Source organism: Gobius niger, assembly GCF_951799975.1.
Source record: "Gobius niger genome assembly, contig: SCAFFOLD_66, whole genome shotgun sequence".
Lineage (NCBI taxonomy): Eukaryota > Metazoa > Chordata > Actinopteri > Gobiiformes > Gobiidae > Gobius > Gobius niger.
Window position 1 is genome coordinate 57,369 of NW_027639167.1, and position 22,970 is coordinate 80,338.

Sequence of the window (22,970 nt, forward strand, 5' to 3'; positions counted from 1 at the left end):
TAACTTTGGAAGTACTTCATGTATTTTAAACATTCAAAAACCCTTTTCATCCTCTTGCTGACCTCTACCACCCTATGCTCTTATAAATATTGTCTACTGTATTTCAAATTTTCATCTGGCATTGCTAATTAAACAAACAAAAAAAAATCAAATTCTGTCTCAGTCAGAGCAGAAAGCACAACATTTCAGTTAATAAACATGTATTTCAATCTTGGTGAGGAGTAAAACCATTAAACACAATTATTGAACAAAAAAAAGAAAAAGGCATAAAGTTGTAGTTTACTGTGATTAAATAAAACGGTCACATTCTATTTAATCACAATAAACCACCGCCCCGGAATCTCGCTAATGGTCGGTGCCTTTGTGGCTCTTCACAGGATCAAGGTTGAACATTTCGGCTCTTGGTCTCTGACTAGTCGCCCCCCTGGCTTAGAAAATCCACATTGTTTAATTGTGTGTAATTATACTTTGTAGTGGAACACTTCACGTAACCATATTTAAATAGGGAAAACGAGGAAGAGCTTGGTAAAGTTGCAAAAATGTCACAAGAAATTGACAAAAAAAATGACAAAAATTTGATTTAAAAAAAATGACAAAATGTGACAAAAATGTGATGAAAAATTGACGAATAAAAAAAAAAAAAAAAGATAAAAAATTGACGAAAAATGACAAAAAAACGACAAAAAAAAATGACGAAAATGTGACAAAAAATGACAAAAAAATGACAAAAAATGACAAAAAATGACAAAAAATGACAAAAAATGACAAAAAATGACAAAAAAATGACAAAAAATGACAAAAAAAGACAAAAAATGACAAAAAAATGACAAAAAATGACAAAAAATGACAAAAAATGACAAAAAAATGACAAAAAATGACTAAAAAATTACAAAAAATTACAAAAAAAAGACAAAAATGTGATAAAAAAAATGACAAAAAATGACAACAAATGACAAAAAAATGACAAAAAATGACAAAAAATGACTACAAAATTACAAAAAATTACAAAAAAAAGACAAAAATGTGATAAAAAAAATTACAAAAAATGACAAAAAAATGACCAAAAAAAATGACAAAAAATTTACAAAAATCCGCGCAGTAATCTTCACTTAGAAAATCCACATTGTTTAATTGTGTGTAATTATACTTTGTAGTGGAACACTTCACGTAACCATATTTAAATAGGGAAAACGTGGAAGAGCTTGGTAGCTTCTATCTTGACCTGTTTTGGAGCTATAGAGGAGAGAGGGAGAGGCTAAATGCTAACGCCGTCTGCGCTGTGTTTACGTGACTGAAGATCAGACAGGTCCTAAAGAACTCGTCACAGCTCAGGTAAGAACATATCTCAGTGTGGAGAAACGCTGGCCTGTTCCTTTAAAGGAATAGGCCACCGTTTTTACATACTGAGATATGTTCTTACCTAACCTTAGTCGAGTTAATATATCCCCGTCTGGTCTTTGTCCGTGCGCTCACACATACGCAGCCTCTCCCACATGTCACATAGCTCCAAAAAAGCTCACGATAGAAGCTACCAAGCTCTTCCACGTGTTCCCTATTTAAATAAAGTTACGTGAAGTGTTTTCATGCGAAGTATATTTACACAGAAATGTAACATGTCGATTTTATAAGCAAATAAAAAGGGGGACTATATTGTGAGGCGTAATGATACGAGGAGCAAAACGTCCGCGCAGTAACTCCTAAAGGTTATTGACGGAAGTGAGCGGGGGAAGTCTTTAGGAGTTACTGCGCGGACGTTGTGCTCCTCGTATCATTACGCCTCACAATATAGTCCCCCTTTTTATCTGCTTATAAAATCCACATGCTACATTTCTGTGTAAATATACTTCACATGAAAACACTTCACGTAACTTTATTTAAATAGGGAACACGTGGAAGAGCTTGGTAGCTTCTATCGTGAGCTTTTTTGGAGCTATGTGACATGTGGGAGAGGCTGCGTATGTGTGAGCGCACGGACAAAGACCAGACGGGGATATATTAACTCGACTAAGGTTAGGTAAGAACATATCTCAGTATGTAAAAACGGTGGCCTGTTCCTTTAAAGAGAGTTGCACATATGACCAGAGATCTTTTTTTTTAAATACCAGTCAGCCCATTTTATTTCAGGTTTAAAAAACATTGAGATTAGTTACATTCATTGTATCTATAACACTCAACGTTCAGTTTGTCAGACACGAGGTTTGAAGATGTTGCAATCTTTGATTGTTGATTGTACCATTCAAGTGTACAAATAAACATTGACAAAGATTATGCTCTGCTTCAGTTTTATTTTCATTTGCCCTGTACAAGAAATATAATCTTAAAGTACTAGTTTTAGGATTAATTAGCTTAATTTAAGGAATAAAAAAATCTTAAAAATGATTAAATGTACTTCTTTTTTAGATTATTTGCCTTGATTTGTTCCTTATAATAAGGGTTTTAAGCTTATTTTAAGATTTAATTGTCATTTGTTACTTAGAATAAGTGTTTAAGGCTTATTTTAAGATTTAATTGTCTTCATTTGTTGCTTAGAATAAGTGTAAAATACTTATTTTTAGCTTTATTTAGATCTAGATATTATTCTTATTTCAAGAAATCTTAGTAAGAAAAATTCACTTACTGCACTGGCAGATAATTTCACTTGTTTCTAGTAAATTTTCACTAAAAACAAGTGTATTTATCTAGTATTAAGGAAGTGGGATTTTGCAGTGCGGTTGTTATTATCGAGAGCTCGGAGATGCTGCGTCGGGGTGTCGGACCACAACATGATGCGTGATGAGTTAGCGGCTAGCCGAAATCCAGGCGTGTACCCGTGAATGACAGCGACACAAGCCAGGATGATCCACAGCTTCCACAGGGATGGTATTCCACGTGCAGACATCCGCTTGAAGGCAGAGGCGATGCAGGATCCGTGGAGACTCATGGGACTCGATGTCATGAGAGTAGCGGCTACCACCGCTAGCATGGCCGCTCCAGGCAAGCGGCCATCGGGCGTCCAAGCCCCGGTGAAAGGACAGTCCAGGGAGGACATGTAACACCAGGACAACAGCAGTAGGCACAATCCTACTTGAAGCACCCAATGTTGGTTCCAGGGCTCAGGGATTTGAAGCCAAAGAGTGGAGGATGCACTCTGACTTTCCCGGGTTCAGCGTAGTGACAGGTATGTGCCGGGTAACACTTCCCATAACAATCAGTACTAAGAAGCGCAAAAAATATCAGTCAATTGCTATAGTGATTACAATAACTACCGCAAGAATAGTAATAGTACGGTAGGACGGTAGGACGGATTTGCAGAAAAGCGGCGAACAGCCAGCGCCAGCGTCCTCTCCGCTCCTCCGTCCTCCCCAACGGCACACACCTCATCCAGCTCCTCTAACCCTAAGAGCCAGCCCCACTGCTGCCTCCTCATCCAGCTCCTCTAACCCAAAGAACCAGCCCCACTGCTGCCCCCTCATCCAGCTCCTCTAACCCTAAGAGCCAGCCCCACTGCTGCCTCCTCATCCAGCTCCCCTAACCCTAAGAACCAGCCCCACTGCTGCCTCCTCATCCAGCTCCTCTAACCCTAAGAGCCAGCCCCACTGCTGCCTCCTCATCCAGCTCCTCTAACCCTAAGAGCCAGCCCCACTGCTGCCTCCTCATCCAGCTCCTCTAACCCTAAGAGCCAGCCCCACTGCTGCCTCCTCATCCAGCTCCATTAACCCTAAGAGCCAGCCCCACTGCTGCCTCCTCATCCAGCTCCTCTAACCCTAAGAGCCAGCCCCACTGCTGCCTCCTCATCCAGCTCCTCTAACCCTAAGAGCCAGCCCCACTGCTGCCTCCTCATCCAGCTCCTCTAACCTTTAGAGCCAGCCCCACTGCTGCCTCCTCATCCAGCTCCACTAACCCTAAGAACCAGCCCCACTGCTGCCTCCTCATCCAGCTCCACTAACCCTAAGAGCCAGCCCCACTGCTGCCCCCTCATCCAGCTCCTCTAACCCTAAGAGCCAGCCCCACTGCTGCCTCCTCATCCAGCTCCTCTAACCCTAAGAGCCAGCCCCACTGCTGCCTCCTCATCCAGCTCCACTAACCCTAAGAGCCAGCCCCACTGCTGCCTCTTCATCCAGCTCCTCTAACCCTAAGAGCCAGCCCCACTGCTGCCTCCTCATCCAGCTCCACTAACCCTAAGAGCCAGCCCCACTGCTGCCTCCTCATCCAGCTCCTCTAACCCTAAGAGCCAGCCCCACTGCTGCCTCCTCATCCAGCTCCTCTAACCCTAAGAACCAGCCCCACTGCTGCCTCCTCATCCAGCTCCACTAACCCTAAGAGCCAGCCCCACTGCTGCCTCCTCATCCAGCTCCTCTAACCCTAAAAACCAGCCCCACTGCTGCCTCCTCATCCAGCTCCTCTAACCCTAAGAGCCAGCCCCACTGCTGCCTCCTCATCCAGCTCCTCTAACCCTAAGAGCCAGCCCCACTGCTGCCTCCTCATCCAGCTCCTCTAACCCTAAGAGCCAGCCCCACTGCTGCCTCCTCATCCAGCTCCACTAACCCTAAGAGCCAGCCCCACTGCTGCCTCCTCATCCAGCTCCTCTAACCCTAAAAACCAGCCCCACTGCTGCCTCCTCATCCAGCTCCTCTAACCCTAAGAGCCAGCCCCACTGCTGCCTCCTCATCCAGCTCCTCTAACCCTAAGAACCAGCCCCACTGCTGCCTCCTCATCCAGCTCCCCTAACCCTAAGAGCCAGCCCCACTGCTGCCTCCTCATCCAGCTCCTCTAACCCTAAGAACCAGCCCCACTGCTGCCTCCTCATCCAGCTCCACTAACCCTAAGAGCCAGCCCCACTGCTGCCTCCTCATCCAGCTCCTCTAACCCTAAGAGCCAGCCCCACTGCTGCCTCCTCATCCAGCTCCTCTAACCCTAAGAGCCAGCCCCACTGCTGCCTCCTCATCCAGCTCCACTAACCCTAAGAGCCAGCCCCACTGCTGCCTCTTCATCCAGCTCCTCTAACCCTAAGAGCCAGCCCCACTGCTGCCTCCTCATCCAGCTCCACTAACCCTAAGAGCCAGCCCCACTGCTGCCTCCTCATCCAGCTCCTCTAACCCTATGAGCCAGCCCCACTGCTGCCTCCTCATCCAGCTCCTCTAACCCTAAGAACCAGCCCCACTGCTGCCTCCTCATCCAGCTCCTCTAACCCTAAGAACCAGCCCCACTGCTGCCTCCTCATCCAGCTCCTCTAACCCTAAGAGCCAGCCCCACTGCTGCCTCCTCATCCAGCTCCTCTGGGTTCAGGACCACGGACAGTTCCCAGGTGCAAACGGGGAAAATCACTTTTAATCCAGACTAAAAGCAACCAGGGCTGTAGAGGGACACCTGCTGCCATCTGGTGTTCACTCTGGGTTGATGCAGCCATGTCATGTCCGGAGTTGGTTGGATGAGACTTTATCCACACAAGAAGCAGAGTCGAGGCAAATTAATCAGCGGGGAGAGGGTTAAACAGTGTCCAGGGTGGGAGAGGGTCAAACGACCACACTATTCCTTTAACTCGTTTAAAACACATCGGCCTCTCTGGTGCTGCACACAAATGGTTTACTTCCTCCCTCACAGACAGGACGGTCATGGTGAGTGTGGATACTTGTTCCTCTAAGGTTCACAGCATTACATGCGGTGTGCCCCAGGGTTCGATTTTAGGCCCAGTGCTTTTTAACTTTTTTATGCTCCCACTTGGTGATGTCATCAGGAGACACGGGGTCGACTTTCACAGTGATGCTGATGATACACAGTTATACATCTCCATGTCTCCTGATGACACCAGGCCAATGGATGCACTTTTTAACTGCGTTTTAGATCAAATCCTGGATGGCAGAAAACTTTCTCCAGCTTAACCAGAGAGAGAGACTTTTACCCAAACTACCGTCACTGTCTTTAATCCTTCCTCACAGGTGAAGAACCTGGGTGTGATCTTTAACTCTGAGCTGGCGTTTATTACACACATTAAGAATATAACAAAGACAGGTTTTTACATCTAAAGAACAGAGCCAGAGTCGCCCCATTCTCTCTCGGGCCAACACGGAGACGCTCATGCATGCTTTTATCACCAGTCGTATCGACTACTGTAATGCCCTGCTTTCTGGTCTTCCCAAAAAGAGGATCTCAGGTTTACAGCAGCTCGTGTCCTGACGAAGACCAGGAGGCGGGACCAAATTACACCTGACGAAGACCAGGAGGCGGGACCACATTACACCGCTTTGAGAATCGCTGCATTGGCTAATCTATTTATTTAATACTAATATATAAAATATATATATGGGAGGTTGTGCAGGCGCATTGTTTTAAATGTTGTAATCTGTAAAGCACTTTGTGAAACCTTTCGGTATGAAAAGCGCTTTATAAAAAAAGTTTGATTGATTCAACAGTGTCCAGGGTGCTGCCTCCTCATCCAGCTCCTCTAACCCTAAGAGCCAGCCCCACTGCTGCCTCCTCATCCAGCTCCACTAACCCTAAGAGCCAGCCCCACTGCTGCCTCCTCATCCAGCTCCTCTAACCCTAAGAGCCAGCCCCACTGCTGCCTCCTCATCCAGCTCCACTAACCCTAAGAGCCAGCCCCACTGCTGCCTCCTCATCCAGCTCCTCTAACCCTAAGAGCCAGCCCCACTGCTGCCTCCTCATCCAGCTCCTCTAACCCTAAGAGCCAGCCCCACTGCTGCCTCCTCATCCAGCTCTTCTAACCCTAAGAGCCAGCCCCACTGCTGCCTCCTCATCCAGCTCCTCTAACTCTAAGAGCCAGCCCCACTGCTGCCTCCTCATCCAGCTCCTCTGACCCTAAGAGCCAGCCCCACTGCTGCCTCCTCATCCAGCTCCCCTAACCCTAAGAGCCAGCCCCACTGCTGCCTCCTCATCCAGCTCCTCTAACCCTAAGAGGAGATGAATTCCAAGCCAATCTGGGTTCAGGACCACGGACAGTTCCCAGGTGCAAACGGGAAAATAACTTTTAATCCAAACTAAAAGCAACCAGGGCTGTAGAGGGACACCTGCTGCCATCTGGTGTTCACTCTGGGTTGATGCAGCCATGTCATGTCCGGAGTTGGTTGGATGAGACTTTAACCACACAAGAAGCAGAGAGTCGAGGCAAATTATTCAGCTCCCTCTTTGTTGGCCCTCAGATAAAGTTTGTACAATTTGTGAAGGGTTAAACAGCGTCCAGAGGGGGAGAGGGTCCAACTTCAATCATCAGCTCCAGGTTCTCTGGGCTCCACCAGGACACCAGCCGAGGCACCGCTCTCCTGTGAACAGAATCATCACGGGTCAAGATGAGCCTGATGATTACGGTCCATCTTCTGGAAAAAAGTTGTGAAAATAGCAACAGAACTGAGACGAAAACAATGAAGAAAATGTGACAAAAAATTAATGAAAAATTAATGAAAAATTACAAAAATGTCCCCAAAAAATAATGTACAAATATTTGACGAAAAAATGACATAAAATGATGAAAAAGTGCCAAAAATTTGACAAAAAATTTGACAAAAAATTTGACAACAAATTTGACAAAAAATTTGACAAAAAATTTGACAAAAAATGACATAAAAAATGACCAAAAAGTGACAACAAATTGACGGAAAAATGACCAAAAAAAATGACAAATGTCACAAAAAATAGCGAAAATTGACAAAAATGTGACAAAAATTTGACAAAAAATGACATAAAAAATTACGATAAAATTATAAAAGTGACAAAACATTTACAAAAAAGTTACAGAAATGAGTTGAAACCCCTCAAAAATGATGGAAAAAAAATCTGATGACGTGAGGAAAAAGATCCATTAAGATGAGTTTTGTAGATCTCAGCTTTCAAAGCAGGCGTTACACTGGCCTACAGGATTTGGGTAAAGCTGAACTCGAGAAAATGCTCAGTTCAGGCGGGAGTTAATAGGTTAAAAACATGGCTGAAGTGTTGCCTTGGCACAGTCACGTATTTCTGAGTAATCTGTAAAAACTCTGATGGCGGCCATTTTAGGGATAGGTTTGCCTGAGTCCTCCTAGGAACGCCCCCACCTCCTGGAGACGCCTCCGAGCTTTGGTCACCAGCCGAGTAACCAACCACTGCTCCTCAGCAGAACCCCCTCCCCACTGATGCCACAGACAGCGTGTGGAGGGGGCGTGTCTAAAGGCTCAGAGGTTCTTAAAGAGACAGAGGCCTATTTCAAGACATTCACTACAGCCATTTTGAGAGAGACATTTTATACAAGGCAGTTATTCTAATTTACTGCATTTACAGACCAGCAGAAGGTTTGTCATCATTGTAGTGAGATATAGACTGGTGCTATGGGACTGACAAAAGCAGAACACCCCCTCTTTAAACACATTCAAACTCTTAACCCCAACCTGAACCGAGGACATTTTCTCCAGTTTAACCCAAACCTAAAAGCGTCAAAATAATAAGGATGAAGATGAAAAAAAGTAATAAAAGTGTGCTAGAAAAGCAACAATAACACAACAAAGAAGTGACAAAACCTCAGCGACCACACGACAAACTTACAATCAGCTTTGTGGGCCTTAGCTTTCAAATTAGGTATTACACAATACACGCGCCTATAGCTCTCCAGTCAAGATTGTCGATTTGGATAAAGCCGAACTGGAGAAAATGAGCTAGGTTTAGACGGGGTTAAGCATTGTAATTGTTTGAAGCAAACAACTTCGTAACTGGTCTTGAGCAACACATGACAAATAACCAATAACAGCTTAAAACAGCCGACAGACACTCAACCTTTGCAGACGCTTGTGTCTGGAGGCCGGCAGAGTTTAGCATCAGCGGAGTTTAGCATTAGCTTAGCATTAGCAGAGTTTAGCATTAGCTTAGCATCAGCGGAGTTTAGCATCAGCAGAGTTTAGCATCAGCAGAGTTTAGCATTAGCAGAGTTTAGCATTAGCAGAGTTTAGCATTAGCAGAGTTTAGCATTAGCAGAGTTTAGCAATAGCAGAGTTTAGCATCAGCAGAGTTTAGCATCAGCAGAGTTTAGCATTAGCAGAGTTTAGCATTAGCAGAGTTTAGCATCAGCAGAGTTTAGCATTAGCAGAGTTTAGCATTAGCAGAGTTTAGCATTAGCAGAGTTTAGCATCAGCGGAGTTTAGCATCAGCAGAGTTTAGCATCAGCAGAGTTTAGCATTAGCAGAGTTTAGCATTAGCAGAGTTTAGCATTAGCAGAGTTTAGCATCAGCAGAGTTTAGCATTAGCAGAGTTTAGCATCAGCAGAGTTTAGCATCAGCGGAGTTTAGCATTAGCAGAGTTTAGCATCAGCAGAGTTTAGCATCAGCAGAGTTTAGCATCAGCGGAGTTTAGCATTAGCAGAGTTTAGCATTAGCGGAGTTTAGCATTAGCAGAGTTTAGCATTAGCAGAGTTTAGCATTAGCGGAGTTTAGCATCAGCAGAGTTTAGCATTAGCGGAGTTTAGCATTAGCAGAGTTTAGCATCAGCAGAGTTTAGCATCAGCAGAGTTTAGCATCAGCAGAGTTTAGCATTAGCAGAGTTTAGCATCAGCAGAGTTTAGCATTAGCAGAGTTTAGCATTAGCAGAGTTTAGCATTAGCAGAGTTTAGCATCAGCAGAGTTTAGCATTAGCAGAGTTTAGCATTAGCAGAGTTTAGCATTAGCAGAGTTTAGCATTAGCGGAGTTTAGCATCAGCAGAGTTTAGCATTAGCGGAGTTTAGCATTAGCAGAGTTTAGCATTAGCGGAGTTTAGCATCAGCAGAGTTTAGCATTAGCAGAGTTTAGCATCAGCAGAGTTTAGCATCAGCGAAGTTTAGCATCAGCAGAGTTTAGCATGAGCTCAAACACTCACTAACGCACTCTTCTTCTTGTCGTGCACGTCTCGTGCACATACAGATATAATGCAAAAATCAACATTGTAATTGTACAGAGCCCATAAAAGTCAATGGGCGACAGGACCTCGACCATGAGGTAGGAATGCGCAAGCACTTTCCACAGATATATAGTTTATGGCGCCGGCGTGAGCGGAAACACTGTTTTCCTGTGAGAAAATTATTCTTTCTTTCTTTGTTTCTTTCTTTCTTACTTTCTTTCTTTCTTTCTTTTGCGCCGTCGCAATTTTCACCCAGTGAACATCGACGAAAAGTCCCAGATTTTGGCCCAAAATTCAAACCCGAGAGTAAATAAAAAAAAAACATTTTTTTGGATTAGATACAGGATTTTCAAATATTTTTCTTTTTGTAATTGTAATAATAATTTTCCATATATTATGTTTTTACTACAGATTTGAGTTTCAGAATATGATATGACTCTTACCTGCAGCAGAGTCTGAAGTTCTGTCTGTCTAGTTCTGTCTAACTATTAAATTGACATTTAATAGTTATTAATATTTATTCTGTATTTATGTATTTTACCTCTCGGTCTTATTTTTTCTTATTATCCTATTATTCAATTTTACTTACGTACTTTTATTTATTTTAACAATTTTTATGCTCTTCCAGTTTCCTCTGGAGGAGCCCTCTGCCTCGGGAGCGGTGATTGGCTGTGGCTGCTGGGGTGCTGTCTTGTGGGTGTCTGGATGGAGGTGTGGTGTTGTCCGGGCACCCTGTTTTGGTCCCTGCGGCTGCAGCCGAGGTGCCGCTCCCGATGCAGACGGCTCCTTGGATGGTGTTCCCTTACCTGGTTTATCTGCACCCAGCCTTATCTTAGCCTTATCTTAGCCTTTTGTCCATAATCTCCACTGTTTTACCTTGAGTGTGTATTGTGTGCTTGTGTGGTGTGTCTCTGGGGAGGTGGGTGGGGGGAGTGTGAATGCTACAATGTGTCTGTTTTTTCTGGAAGGAAGTGGGTGTGAGAGAATGTTTTTAAATCTGTAAAGCACTTTGTGTTACATGACATGTATGAAAAGCGCTATACAAATAAAATTGATAAAGCAGAAGCTCCATGACTTCCTTCTTCACTTCTCAGTCTGTGACTGAAGAGTAATGAGGCCTCAGCCTTTTTACTGCAAACAAAGAGCTCACTGTGTTTAGCCTCATGTTACTGTCACTCATGTCTGACCTAAAGTCTCACTCTGAAGAAAGACACATATAGTGAGGGCCTGTGTGGTGAGTGTGGGCTTAGGGACGAGGGTGGACATTCAGACACATATAGTGAGGGCCTGTGTGGTGAGTGTGGGGGACGAGGGTGGACATTCAGACACATATAGTGAGGGCCTGTGTGGTGAGTGTGGGGGACGAGGGTGGACATTCAGACACATATAGTGAGGGCCTGTGTGGTGAGTGTGGGCTTAGGGACGAGGGTGGACATTCACTCTCTCAGACTTTAGTCCAGTTCAGTGTTTCCTGAGTGTTGGATTGTAACCAGTGAAGAGGAGCTGCTGCAGATGTTCACAGATGTTCTACTCGGGCCCTTCATGGCGTCTCGTGTGGTGGAGACACAGCCTCGTGCTGATTGGCTAAAAGGAGAGTCATGTGATCTTGAGCTTGTTGGACAAAGAGAACGGTCCTGGCTCTGATTGGTCGGCTCTGATCTGAGCGACTGGGATGAAGAGGAGCAGAGACGACACGTCACTCTGGGATGAAGAGGTTTTGTTCACTTTTATTGTTTTTTTTGTCTAATACATGAATCAACTCATAAAAGTCAAATATTATAAAAGAAGCAGAATCAGCAGGAAATACGTCATCAGTGAAAGATACAAGAATAAAAGTATAAACTGAGGATTAACATCAGGAAATTAATGACACCGTTTCAAAAAACTTTGGTTATTTACAAAATCTCTCATTTCTGCTGTTTTTGATCAGTTCAGACGAGGCTGGTCGTCAATAAAACGGCTTCAAACACTGATGTCGCCACAAAGAACTATGAATTATAATTTCAATAACTGATCGTTTTAAGTCCTGGTTTAACAGTGAGTTTAAATAATTCAACTTTGATTCTTTTTCATGTTACATCAAAGTCTTGTTACTGACGTTTATTCTGTGGAAATATTTTTTTTAAGGAAGTTTTTGTTTATTTAAACTGATGTTTCTCAATAAGAAATCACAATGACTCGTGAACTCATAAAGTACTTATAAAGTACTTATAAAGTACTTATAAAGTACTCATGTACTTGATGAACTCATGGTCATGCCCAAATATGGATGTTTAGAGGCGTGTCTTTGTGTATTTATGGGCTGTTGAACCTCTTTGCTCTTTGTCTCCATGTCTTTGTATCTTTATTTAGTAGAAACTATTTTCATAACTGAGCGTTTGTTAAAGTCGTTTCTGAATAATTAGAGAAAGTTTAGGTTTTTCGTCGTCTCAAAGGAAGAGACTTCCTGTTCCGTCTGTGCGACTCTTGTGGGACGTTTTGTGGATGAGAATTAGACTGGAGTCTAAACAAGTGTGACGACCAGCCCCGCTCTCTCTCCCCTAATGCACGTTTCAATCTGTCACAAACCAAACGTTTCACAGCAGAAAATACTTCAACATCAGTAACACACAAAAGTCAAACTCTTAAAGCCGTAAAACTCCATTCACATCATGACCACTGCATCTGAGTCTAGACCAGGGGTTCCCAAAGTGTGGCCCGCGGGACAAATGTGACCAGAACAATCCCATTGTCCAGAGAGTGACCTCCTTTTGAGCCTCATCTGCTTAAGACCAACTCTCTCCCATTCATTCTCAATGGTAAATGTGGGTGCAGTTCACTGTTTGGCCACCAGCGTCATACTGGGGGCGCTGTTTCACTCCTTTGTGGCGTCTCGGTGTTTATCACAGAGCGTTAGCGTAGCATCGACGTCAAACATGACTTATAAAATAATGTTGATAATGATCTAATGTGGCTTTTTCTTTGAGGTCAGTGAATGAGGTCAAGTCACTGTCGCTGCTGTAGATACAGGCTGTTGATTCTGTTCCACTAAAACCAGGCTTTTGCCAGAGTTAAAGGGACTGGATGAGTGTTGGTCCTTTTGATGCTCACTACTGCCCCCTCAGGTCTTATGTGTAACTGCAGGTCTGAGCTCATTCTACACATGAGGACACGGCTGGAACATGTAGGGGAGGAACATACTTCATCTAAACATGTAGGGGAAGAACATACTTCATCTGAACATGTAGGGGAAGAACATACTTCATCTGAACATGTAGGGGAAGAACATACTTCATCTGAACATGTAGGGGAGGAACATACTTCATCTGAACATGTAGGGGAGGAACATACTTCATCTGAACATGTAGGGGAGGAACATACTTCATCTGAACATGTAGGGGAGGAACATACTTCATCTGAACATGTAGGGGAGGAACATACTTCATCTGAACATGTAGAGGAGGAACATACTTCATCTGAACATGTAGGGGAGGAACATACTTCATCTGAACATGTAGGGGAGGAACATACTTCATCTGAACATGTAGGGGAGGAACATACTTCATCTGAACATGTAGGGGAGGAACATACTTCATCTGAACATGTAGGGGAGGAACATACTTCATCTGAACATGTAGAGGAGGAACATACTTCATCTGAACATGTAGGGGAGGAACATACTTCATCTGAACATGTAGGGGAGGAACATACTTCATCTGAACATGTAGGGGAGGAACATACTTCATCTGAACATGTAGGGGAGGAACATACTTCATCTGAACATGTAGGGGAGGAACATACTTCATCTGAACATGTGTTTTAATGTAGCGTGTTGTTTGCATAGACACAATGCAAACGTGTAGCTGCTACTAAAGAATCAAATAAAGTAACTATTATTATTTGCAGTTATATGTTTGGCTTGACATGGCCGTGTTTGGCCCGCGGGCCACACTGTGGCCTCGGAGACTAACAGTTTGGGCCCCCCTGATCTGACCTGATGCAGTCGCTGAAAACAAACCATCAGAAAAGTCAATAAAGTTATTTACAATATTTATCCGTCTGGTTTCTTCACTTCTGCTTTATTTGTTTCTGTATCAGCCGTAAAAGTTACTGACGCTTTTTCAACTGCCGGAAAAATATTGTTGAGTAATATTTTTCACATAATTATGTAAATCCACTTCAGTTCTGCACAAAACTATACATAATATTCAAATATTTTAAAGACAATTTCCAAAATGAACAAAGTGGCTCATTTCTCATATAAAAGTGAGTTTGGGCAGAATTAGGATTTAAAATGTTAAAACACTCTTGGGTCAAAGGTCAGGAACAACTTTGGTTTAGTCGTTTTTTAGCTTTTATGTAAAGTTGAGTTTTCACATTTTCTCCCATTGACTCCCATTAGAAACTCACTTTTTGGGCTGTTTTTATAATCTGTGTTTAGGTGTTTTATAAAGAGCTGCTTAATTACAGCCATGTTTGTAACAAAAACACCCGACAACCACCCCCACCATGGACAACCACCCCCAACTCACTCCAACCCCCCCCCCCCCTGTATAAGCCCCTCCCCCATGAGCCTCATAACTGCACAGAAACAGCCTCACTGTGATGTCAGGTTTCTCCCATAGAAATGCATTGGAAATGTCATTTCAGGGTAAATGCTCGAAATTCAGTTTGAAAAATAAAAACCACAAATGTTTCCTCTGATCAGAAGAAACACAAACAACCAAAACAATCTGACTTTAAAGTGTGACGGCCGAGCCATGAAAAAGAGAGTTTATAATTGGAGTCAATGGGAGAAAATGTTAAAACGACCGGCCCCTCACTCTGTGACGACCGGCCCCTCACTCTGTGACGACCGGCCCCTCACTCTGTGACACAAAATGAAAAGCATTAAAGTGATCAAACTGAATGGGGATGAACATAATGACGACTTTAATCTGTCTCTGAACAGATGCAACAGTCGTGGAAACAAAAGACACTAAAGCTCAATAAAACGTCTAAAGTTATTTACAATATTTATGGTCCGTCGTCTCTTCACTTCCGTTTGATTTGTTTCCATAAATCCTCGTCTCAGAACAATCGCAGTAAAACACAATAATAAAACGATAGAACCATGTCTGTGTGAGCTCTCAGTCGTGCAGGAGTTGTCCTCTAGACAAAGGCTCTTGAGTCTTCATCTGTACTCTGCAGTTTGTTTCCCTTTAGGTGCGAGTACAGCCCCCCCCCCAAACGTCCAACACTTCAACTGCAGAGTCCAGACGACGACTCAAGAACCTGCGTCCTTTAAACAGCGGGTAGATAATAATGATAATAATGATCTAGGGCGCCACCTGCTGGAGCGGGGGCTGCATTGCGCTTTAATCTTTGAAACTCCCAGACTTCTGTTCCATAACGTCGGCACAGAAGGTGGTCGAGACTCGCGCTCTTTTGTGTTGGAAACTTTCAAACGAAGCCTCCCTGGTCCTTCTGCCGCTCCGGGAGCCGTGGGATCTCGCCAGGAGAATTCCTACATTTACTTCAGACACACGAATAAATCATCCTAATATAATGTAACAATATATATTTGTGTTTTCATTCTTTTTCCGTAATATGTTATAAGACGTGTGTCCAAGCCCACAAACAGCACAAACGTCACTATGATGCTTTTAGAATCTTTTATATGAAGTGATTTCTAACGAGGCTTTGACCCAAATGATCCCAGCTGAAAACATGGGGGTTGTTGAGGATTTGCGATGGTTCTGGTTAAATACCAGCGGTTACAGGAAAACCACATGGGGCAGTCTAAAGGGCGACCGGCGGCTTTTTCTAAGATACGCACATATTATTCAAGCATATTTATGGCAGATGTTTCCAAACGTCTCGTCTCTAATCCTGCGTACGAAGCTTCAGAGCTGTAAAAATGTGTCTGTTTTGAGCGTGACAGTAGGGGGCGCTTTAATAGGGGCACAGGTCTGATTCATTCAAACCTTTATAATTCCTTTATAATTGGTGCTTCTTTGAACCCAAATATTGGCCTGATTTATGGGTCGACCTCTAACAGGAGAAGTATCAGGATCACATCTGGTCAAAGGCGACGTCAGTGCGTTCTTCTTCTTCAGGGCGGGCTCTGCGTCTCCCGGCTCTCTGTGCTCTCTCGCGCCCCCTGGTGGCCTGAAACGACACCGCACAAAACAGTCACTTTCCCGACTCGCGCTGCAGTGTGTAACCACGGCAACAAGGAAACAGCGGTTCAGGGAGCGCTCGTACCCGGCGGTAGAAGAAGTACGGGATGAAGTTCAGCGGCATCAGCAGGAGAAGGACCAGCGCTCGCACCAAGGTCTGGAGGTCAGACACTGGAACACACGGGACACACGTCACTAAAGCGGGACGAAGCCCTAAGCCTTTAACCTGAGCCCTAAGCCTTTAACCTGAGCCCTAAGCCTTTAACCTGAGCCCTAAGCCTTTAACCTGAGCCCTAAGCCTTTAACCCTGAGCCCTAAGCCTTTAACCCTGAGCCCTAAGCCTTTAACCTGAGCCCTAAGCCTTTAACCTGAGCCTCAAGCCTTTAACCTGAGCCCTAAGCCTTTAACCTGAGCCCTAAGCCTTTAACCTGAGCCCTAAGCCTTTAACCTGAGCCCTAAGCCTTTAACCTGAGCCCTAAGCCTTTAACCTGAGCCCTAAGCCTTTAACCCTGAGCCCTAAGCCTTTAACCCTGAGCCCTAAGCCTTTAACCCTGAGCCCTAAGCCTTTAACCTGAGCCCTAAGCCTTTAACCCTGAGCCCTAAGCCTTTAACCCTGAGCCCTAAGCCTTTAACCTGAGCCCTAAGCCTTTAACCTGAGCCCTAAGCCTTTAACCCTGAGCCTTAAGCCTTTAACCTGAGCCCTAAGCCTTTAACCTGAGCCCTAAGCCTTTAACCTGAGCCCTAAGTCTTTAACCTGAGCCCTAAGCCTTTAACACTGAGCCCTAAGCCTTTAACCCTGAGCCCTAAGCCTTTAACCTGAGCCCTAAGCCTTTAACCTGAGCCCTAAGCCTTTAACCTGAGCCCTAAGCCTTTAACACTGAGCCCTAAGCCTTTAACCCTGAGCCCTAAGCCTTTAACCTGAGCCCTAAGCCTTTAACCTGAGCCCTAAGCCTTTAACCCTGAGCCCTAAGCCTTTAACCTGAGCCCTAAGTCTTTAACCTGAGCCCTAAGCCTTTAACCTGAGCCCTAAGCCTTTAACCCTGAGCCCTAAGCCTTTAACCTGAGCCCTAAGCCTTTAACCTGAGCCCTAAGCCTTTAACCCTGAGCCCTAAGCCTTTAACCTGAGCCCTAAGTCTTTAACCTGAGCCCTAAGCCTTTAACCTGAGCCCTAAGCCTTTAACCTGAGCCCTAAGTCTTTAACCTGAGCCCTAAGCCTTTAACCTGAGCCCTAAGCCTTTAACCTGAGCCCTAAGCCTTTAACCTGAGCCTTAAGCCTTTAACCTGAGCCCTAAGCCTTTAACCCTGAGCCCTAAGCCTTTAACCCTGAGCCCTAAGCCTTTAACCTGAGCCTTAAGCCTTTAACCTGAGCCCTAAGCCTTTAACCTGAGCCCTAAGCCTTTAACCTGAGCCCTAAGCCTTTAACCTGAGCCCTAAGCCTTTAACCTGAGCCCTAAGCCTTTAACCTGAGCCCTAAGCCTTTAACCTGAGCCCTAAGCCTTTAACCCTGAGCCCTAAGCCTTTAACCTGAGCCCTAAGCCTTTAACCCTGAGCCCTAAGCCTTTACCCTGAGCCCTAAGCCTCTAACCCTGAGCCCTAAGCCTTTAACCTGAGCCCTAAGCCTTTAACCCTGAGCCCTAAGCCTTTAACCTGAGCTCTAAGCCTTTAACCTGAGCCCTAAGCCTCTAACCCTGAGCCCTAAGCCTTTAACCTGAGCCCTAAGCCTTTAACCTGAGCCCTAAGCCTCTAACCCTGAGCCCTAAGCCTTTAACCTGAGCCCTAAGCCTTTAACCTGAGCCCTAAGCCTTTAACCTGAGCCCTAAGCCTTTAACCTGAGCCCTAAGCCTTTAACCTGAGCCCTAATCTAAACCCAATTCTAACCCTGACCCTAAAACCACATCTTGACCCTCAAACAGTCCTTCAAAGAAGTGAGGACCACCAAAAATGTCCTCACTTTACAAATATGTCCTCACTCTGTTAAAAACTCAAACTGGTCCTCACAATGTCTTAACTACAAGAACACACACACACACATTCGCTCGTATACGAACCAGAGGGGGTCAGAAACAAAGTAAATTTACTTCAGTACTAAAGTGGAGTTTTTAAGAATCTACTCGAGTAGTATTTCTGTTTAGAACTTGATACTTTCTGTAAAGGCCTGGAAGTAAAAAAGTCAATTCTTCCTTGTGTTTGCGGGTCAGAAACGTCCATTTCTTTCAATACTTTCACTCAAGTCAAATGTCCCTGAGCAGCTTTGACTTTTATTGAACTATTGCTCAGGTTAAAGTGCGTTTTTAGAGCCAGAGAATCATTAATTCGGCCCAAACGCTGACGAAGTTTAAAAAGTCTAAAGCGTCAAAGGGCCATGACACACTGGCCTGGTCAGACACACGTCTTTCTCCTCACATTTCAAATATATTCAACTATAGTTCAGAAGGAACACACGCTGGAATAAACAGAACAGTTTGGCTGATGATGCGCGGCCACCAGGGGGAGCTGTTTCCCCAATGATGATTCCTGACAGGTGGAAGCGATCGATACAAAATCAAACAGCTCTCGATCGTCCTCTGACAGTGAACTGATGTGTCCGTGAGCGAGAACGGACATTTTCCTCTGGCTCTGACTCTGTGGAGGAATATTTGATCCCCAGAAGGAGAAATGAGCCCAGAGCTCTCACATGGACCAATATAACTGTGGGCTTTGTTTCCACCCAGAGGGGGCTCAGCAGGAGTGACTCCCACGTCCACATTAAAGGGAAGTGTGAGGAGAAGAGCTGTGTTTGATGCTGAACTCCTGTGTGGTTTTGCTCTGAATTGTGTCCCAGACGGCGCCCCGTACCCCTTACCTCCTGGGTGGATGTAGAGGGAGCTGTTGGAGGTGAAGCTGTGGTTGAACACCTGCAGGAGGTAAACACAGGTGTAGTTCCCTTTGTGGGCGGGGCTCACGTCAGTAAACAGGAAGTGGGCGGAGTGATTGACGGCCGGCAGGGTGAGGTTGAGAGTGGGAGAGAGCAGCTGGAAGGAGCCTCCCGGGTACTGCGGCTCCACGGAGCATTTGACCCGGAAATGTGCCCCCATCTGCACCCAGGCCCCGCCCTCTCCCGGCGACGCCCACTCACCCTCCTGTGCCCGCGGCCCCCAGAGCTCGCCCTCTGCCCGCGGAGCCCACACCCCCTCAGACACAGACACCTCCGGGACACCGTTCAGCAGATCTGAGGAGACAAAGGGGGAGACGCTCAGAGCGTCAGGGAGACCAGGATTTATGTTTCAGTTTGAGGGAAAAACCAATAATCCATAAACACTGGTCAGAGAGAAGAAGATCAGATACACAATAACTACTGTACAAGTAAAAGTACTGCGTGATTCACTACTTAAGCCCCGCCTCAACCCAGCACAGCTTCTCCACTTTGGCTTTACCTAAATCTAAAGCTTCAACAGCCACAAAACAGCCACAAAAATCAGATGAAAAAGAACTTTAGAAAAGTGACGACGACTCAGCGAAAAAGAAAAGATGAAGATCAGTTAGTTCTTAGCTTTCAAATGAGGCGTTGCTCTGGCCTATAGGCTGTGATCTCCAGTCCTGAAGCTTCAGATTTGGGTAAAGCCGAGCTGGTGAACATGTGCTGGGTTAAAGCGGGGGGTCAGAGGTTAAATAAAAGTACTCGAGTAAAAGTAAGTGAGTATTCCCCGCCTCGGCCAATGGGAGCAGAGGATTATCTGTGTCCTCCTCTAGGGGGCGTCGCCACATTCAGTGAACTGACTCTGAGCAGAGACTGTGAGAAGAAGAGACTCTGGATTCAAACCAACCTGAACAAACCACGAGTAGGCGGCGGGAATAAGATGAGACACTATCGTCGAGACAGTCTCTCACAGCAGATCTGTCCTTCACACAGTCAGTCTTGACCCCCCACACTTCACTCTCGTTAAACCCGTCTCTCTCTTCTGTAGAAACAGTTGATCCACAGTCCAGGCCTCGACACACGGCGGCCGCCGCCTCCAGGTCCCAGGGGTCCCTGGGGTAATAGGTCATCACTGGTCTCCACTCTCCTCCGAGCTCCGCCTCCACCGCCCCCTCACAGCGACTGGCCCCTCCCTCCAGCCTCAGCCGCTCTGGACACAAACACAGGTGAGCCCCGCCCCTCTACATGCCCCGCCCCTGGCCCCGCCCCTTACCTGCACAGGTGAGGTTGAGAGTGGGGCAGGTCTCTGGGCCCGTCCTGGTCCGGGGACAGTCCATCAGCTTAGACTCGTTGCCCTCACAGTGGAACGTCTGCCCCAGAGGAGAGAGCGCCCCCTGGAGGAGAGGAGCCCCACAGCCCAGCTCCCTGCACAGCACCTCTGCCCCGCGACGGCCCAAGGCCCCCTCACAGACCCCGGCCCAGGACTGGTCCCGGATCAGAGGAGATCCTGAACACAGGCTCCGCCCCCCGACCAGCCGCGCCGAGTCTGTGTATGAAGATGAGGTCACAGTCTGAGCCGCTCTGCAGGAAGTCTCTCCTTTATGTAGCACCATTCACTCACACCACCTTCACACTGAGACAAGGCGGCTGAAGTGTGGAGCTCATGGACACAATGGCAGTGTGCACCTGCGGGAGGTTCTTCCACACCAGAGTTTCTTTAGACCTGAGCTTTGCTGTGGGGAGTCCATGTTTGTCCTGCACTGTTTGTTCTGCTGAGTTTGGTTTGATTCTTGAACAGGTTTTTTTAAAGCCTTTCATTTTCTTACATTCAGCCCCTCCTGTACAAACATGTACACGCCTAAAAACAGCCACAACATTTACACACTCACAGTTTTTATACTTTTTATTACCATAAATCTCTTAATCTGCTCGATGTCTTTCCAAAACGACCAAACATATAATGGAAAAGTAATAAGCTGAATATGTTCTGAGTGATGAACATTGGAGCTGGGCTGTGGTCTTTAGAGCCTTGGATGAGTCAAAGTCGTGACTAATATTGATTTGAAGCTTTAGTGGTTTTTCTGTAGTGACGATTCTTTATGTCTAAATGTTCTTGTTCCCATTGACTTCCATTAGAAACACATTCAGGACTTCCACTTTTCTTTGCTCTCCTGTCTCCGTATAAAAGTCATATATTTATAATGTCAGCGTTTCATCTGGAAGAACAAGAGTCAGGTTTGACATTTTGACTGTATTTCTTCAGTTTGGACCTTGTTCCTGTCGTCCAGATCAATGAAATCCTGTTATTTTCCCATGAGGATATAATGGAGCCATGGCAGAACCTGGACTTTTCTCAAACTTCACATTTTAAATCTCACTGTAATACAGGAAAAAGTCTCATATCTGTGATGTCAGCGTTTCATTTGGAAGAAAAGGAGCTGAACTTCACATTTTCACTGCATTTTAGACTTTTCCACTTTTCTAACATTGTAACAGATGCTGTATCTTCAGTCAGCTCATACTGAAGCTGTGGCCCAGGGGAAACTACAGGATTAGTTTGTTTTTGTGTTTTCTATAAAATACATGAATATTTTAAAATGAACGAGTGATTTATCGACAGTAATGTTTAGTCACAGTCAGTGGTTAGTTTTGAAGCAGAAAACAAGGCCCAGGTTTATAAACCTGAGGAAACAGGAGAATAAATCCAGACGGCAGGTCTTTGTCCACGTTTCTTTGTGTGTCGAGGTCACTTTCAGCTGATCATTCATATTTTAGCACAAAAAACTCATCACAGATTGAGTGATTTTATGCCGTATTTCAGTGAGATGTAAAAGTTTCAGTTTTCAGGGTAAATCCATTGGAAAAGCCTCATTTCCATTATATTCAATAGGAGAAAATACAGTGATTTTGTTCATGTGCCGACACTGGGAATGAGGTTCAATCTGATGAAACTCAGTCAAAATGTTCAAATTCACTCCTTTTCTTCCAAATGAAACGCTGACTTTGTAAAAAGTGAAGTTTCAAACGGCTCTGGAAGAGCAAAGAAAAACATGTATAATGGAAGTCAATGGGGCTGTTTCAGCCGCTGCCATTTTCACATAAAGAATCGTCCAACACAGAAAAACTATGAATGTCATTAAATCCATTTCACTTCATCTGTGACACAAACACAGACACAGCCTCAGCTCCACATGTGATTATTACAAACATCATCACACTCACGTGTTTGGGAAAAAGTACTTCATGTGATTTATGCAAAAAGAAGTGGAAACAAATCTGTAAAAATGTAGATTTTATGGCTGTTTTTAGGCGTGTACATGTTTGTCCACTAGGGGGCGCATGTGAGCAAAGTTGTAAATCTGTCACTACAGAAAAACTACAAATGATTCAAATCCATTTTTGTTTCATGTTTGACTCGTCCAAGGCCCTAAAATCCAGCGAAGTCCAGCTCTGACCTGCTCATTATTGAAAGAGAATGAGGTTTTTATGTTGTTTTGTAACAAACAAAGGGTTCAAATCCACAAATCAAAACATGTTTGGGAGTTTTGAGAAGGTGAGAAGTGATTCTGGAGATTTATGAAAAAAAATGAAAGTCTGTGTTTTTTATAGCAGTTTGAAAAGCATGTACATGTTTGTCCACTAGGGGGCGCACGTGTAGAAAATGCTCCAAAATAAAAGACATGGGAGAAAAACAAACTCTGGAGATTTTGCTCAAAAGAACATTTTGAGTTTTTTCATCAAATGAAAAACAAAACATGTCCATTGGGCGACACAGGCTCTGCAGACACGTCTTTATGTGGGAACTTCAGAGACACTTTCAGATTTTAAACTTTACATTGTTTTTTGTTTGTAAAACAAGTTAAAAAGTCATATTTGACTCATTTTTTATTATTCCAGTTTGCACATCAGATATATTTTGTAATAACTTTACCCATAATGCATCATTTCTGTATAAACGTGTAAATAATGTGACACATGTTGTGTTTTAAGTGATGTCTTTAAACATATGTTTCCGCTTGGCCTGCACGGCCTCGTGTTCTTCCTGAAGCACAAACTCAAAACTTTATTCATCGTGAGATAAACAATGTTCGAGTCTCAGAGAAAG

General features: G+C 44.6%; 1 protein-coding gene across 1 annotated transcript; it reads right to left on the reverse strand.

Annotated features, from left to right (window-relative positions):
• Positions 1 to 7,162: 7,162 nt before the first annotated feature.
• LOC306982815 (uncharacterized protein) lies at positions 7,163 to 20,202 on the reverse strand (the record flags this gene model as incomplete). The annotated part of the gene is made up of 5 exons (XM_079583265.1): positions 7,163 to 7,256; positions 15,867 to 15,958; positions 16,055 to 16,140; positions 18,812 to 19,177; positions 20,139 to 20,202. 5 exons carry the CDS (start codon positions 20,200 to 20,202, stop codon positions 7,163 to 7,165), a joined length of 702 nt encoding a protein of 233 aa, XP_079439391.1.
• Between the last annotated feature and the right edge of the window lie 2,768 nt (positions 20,203 to 22,970).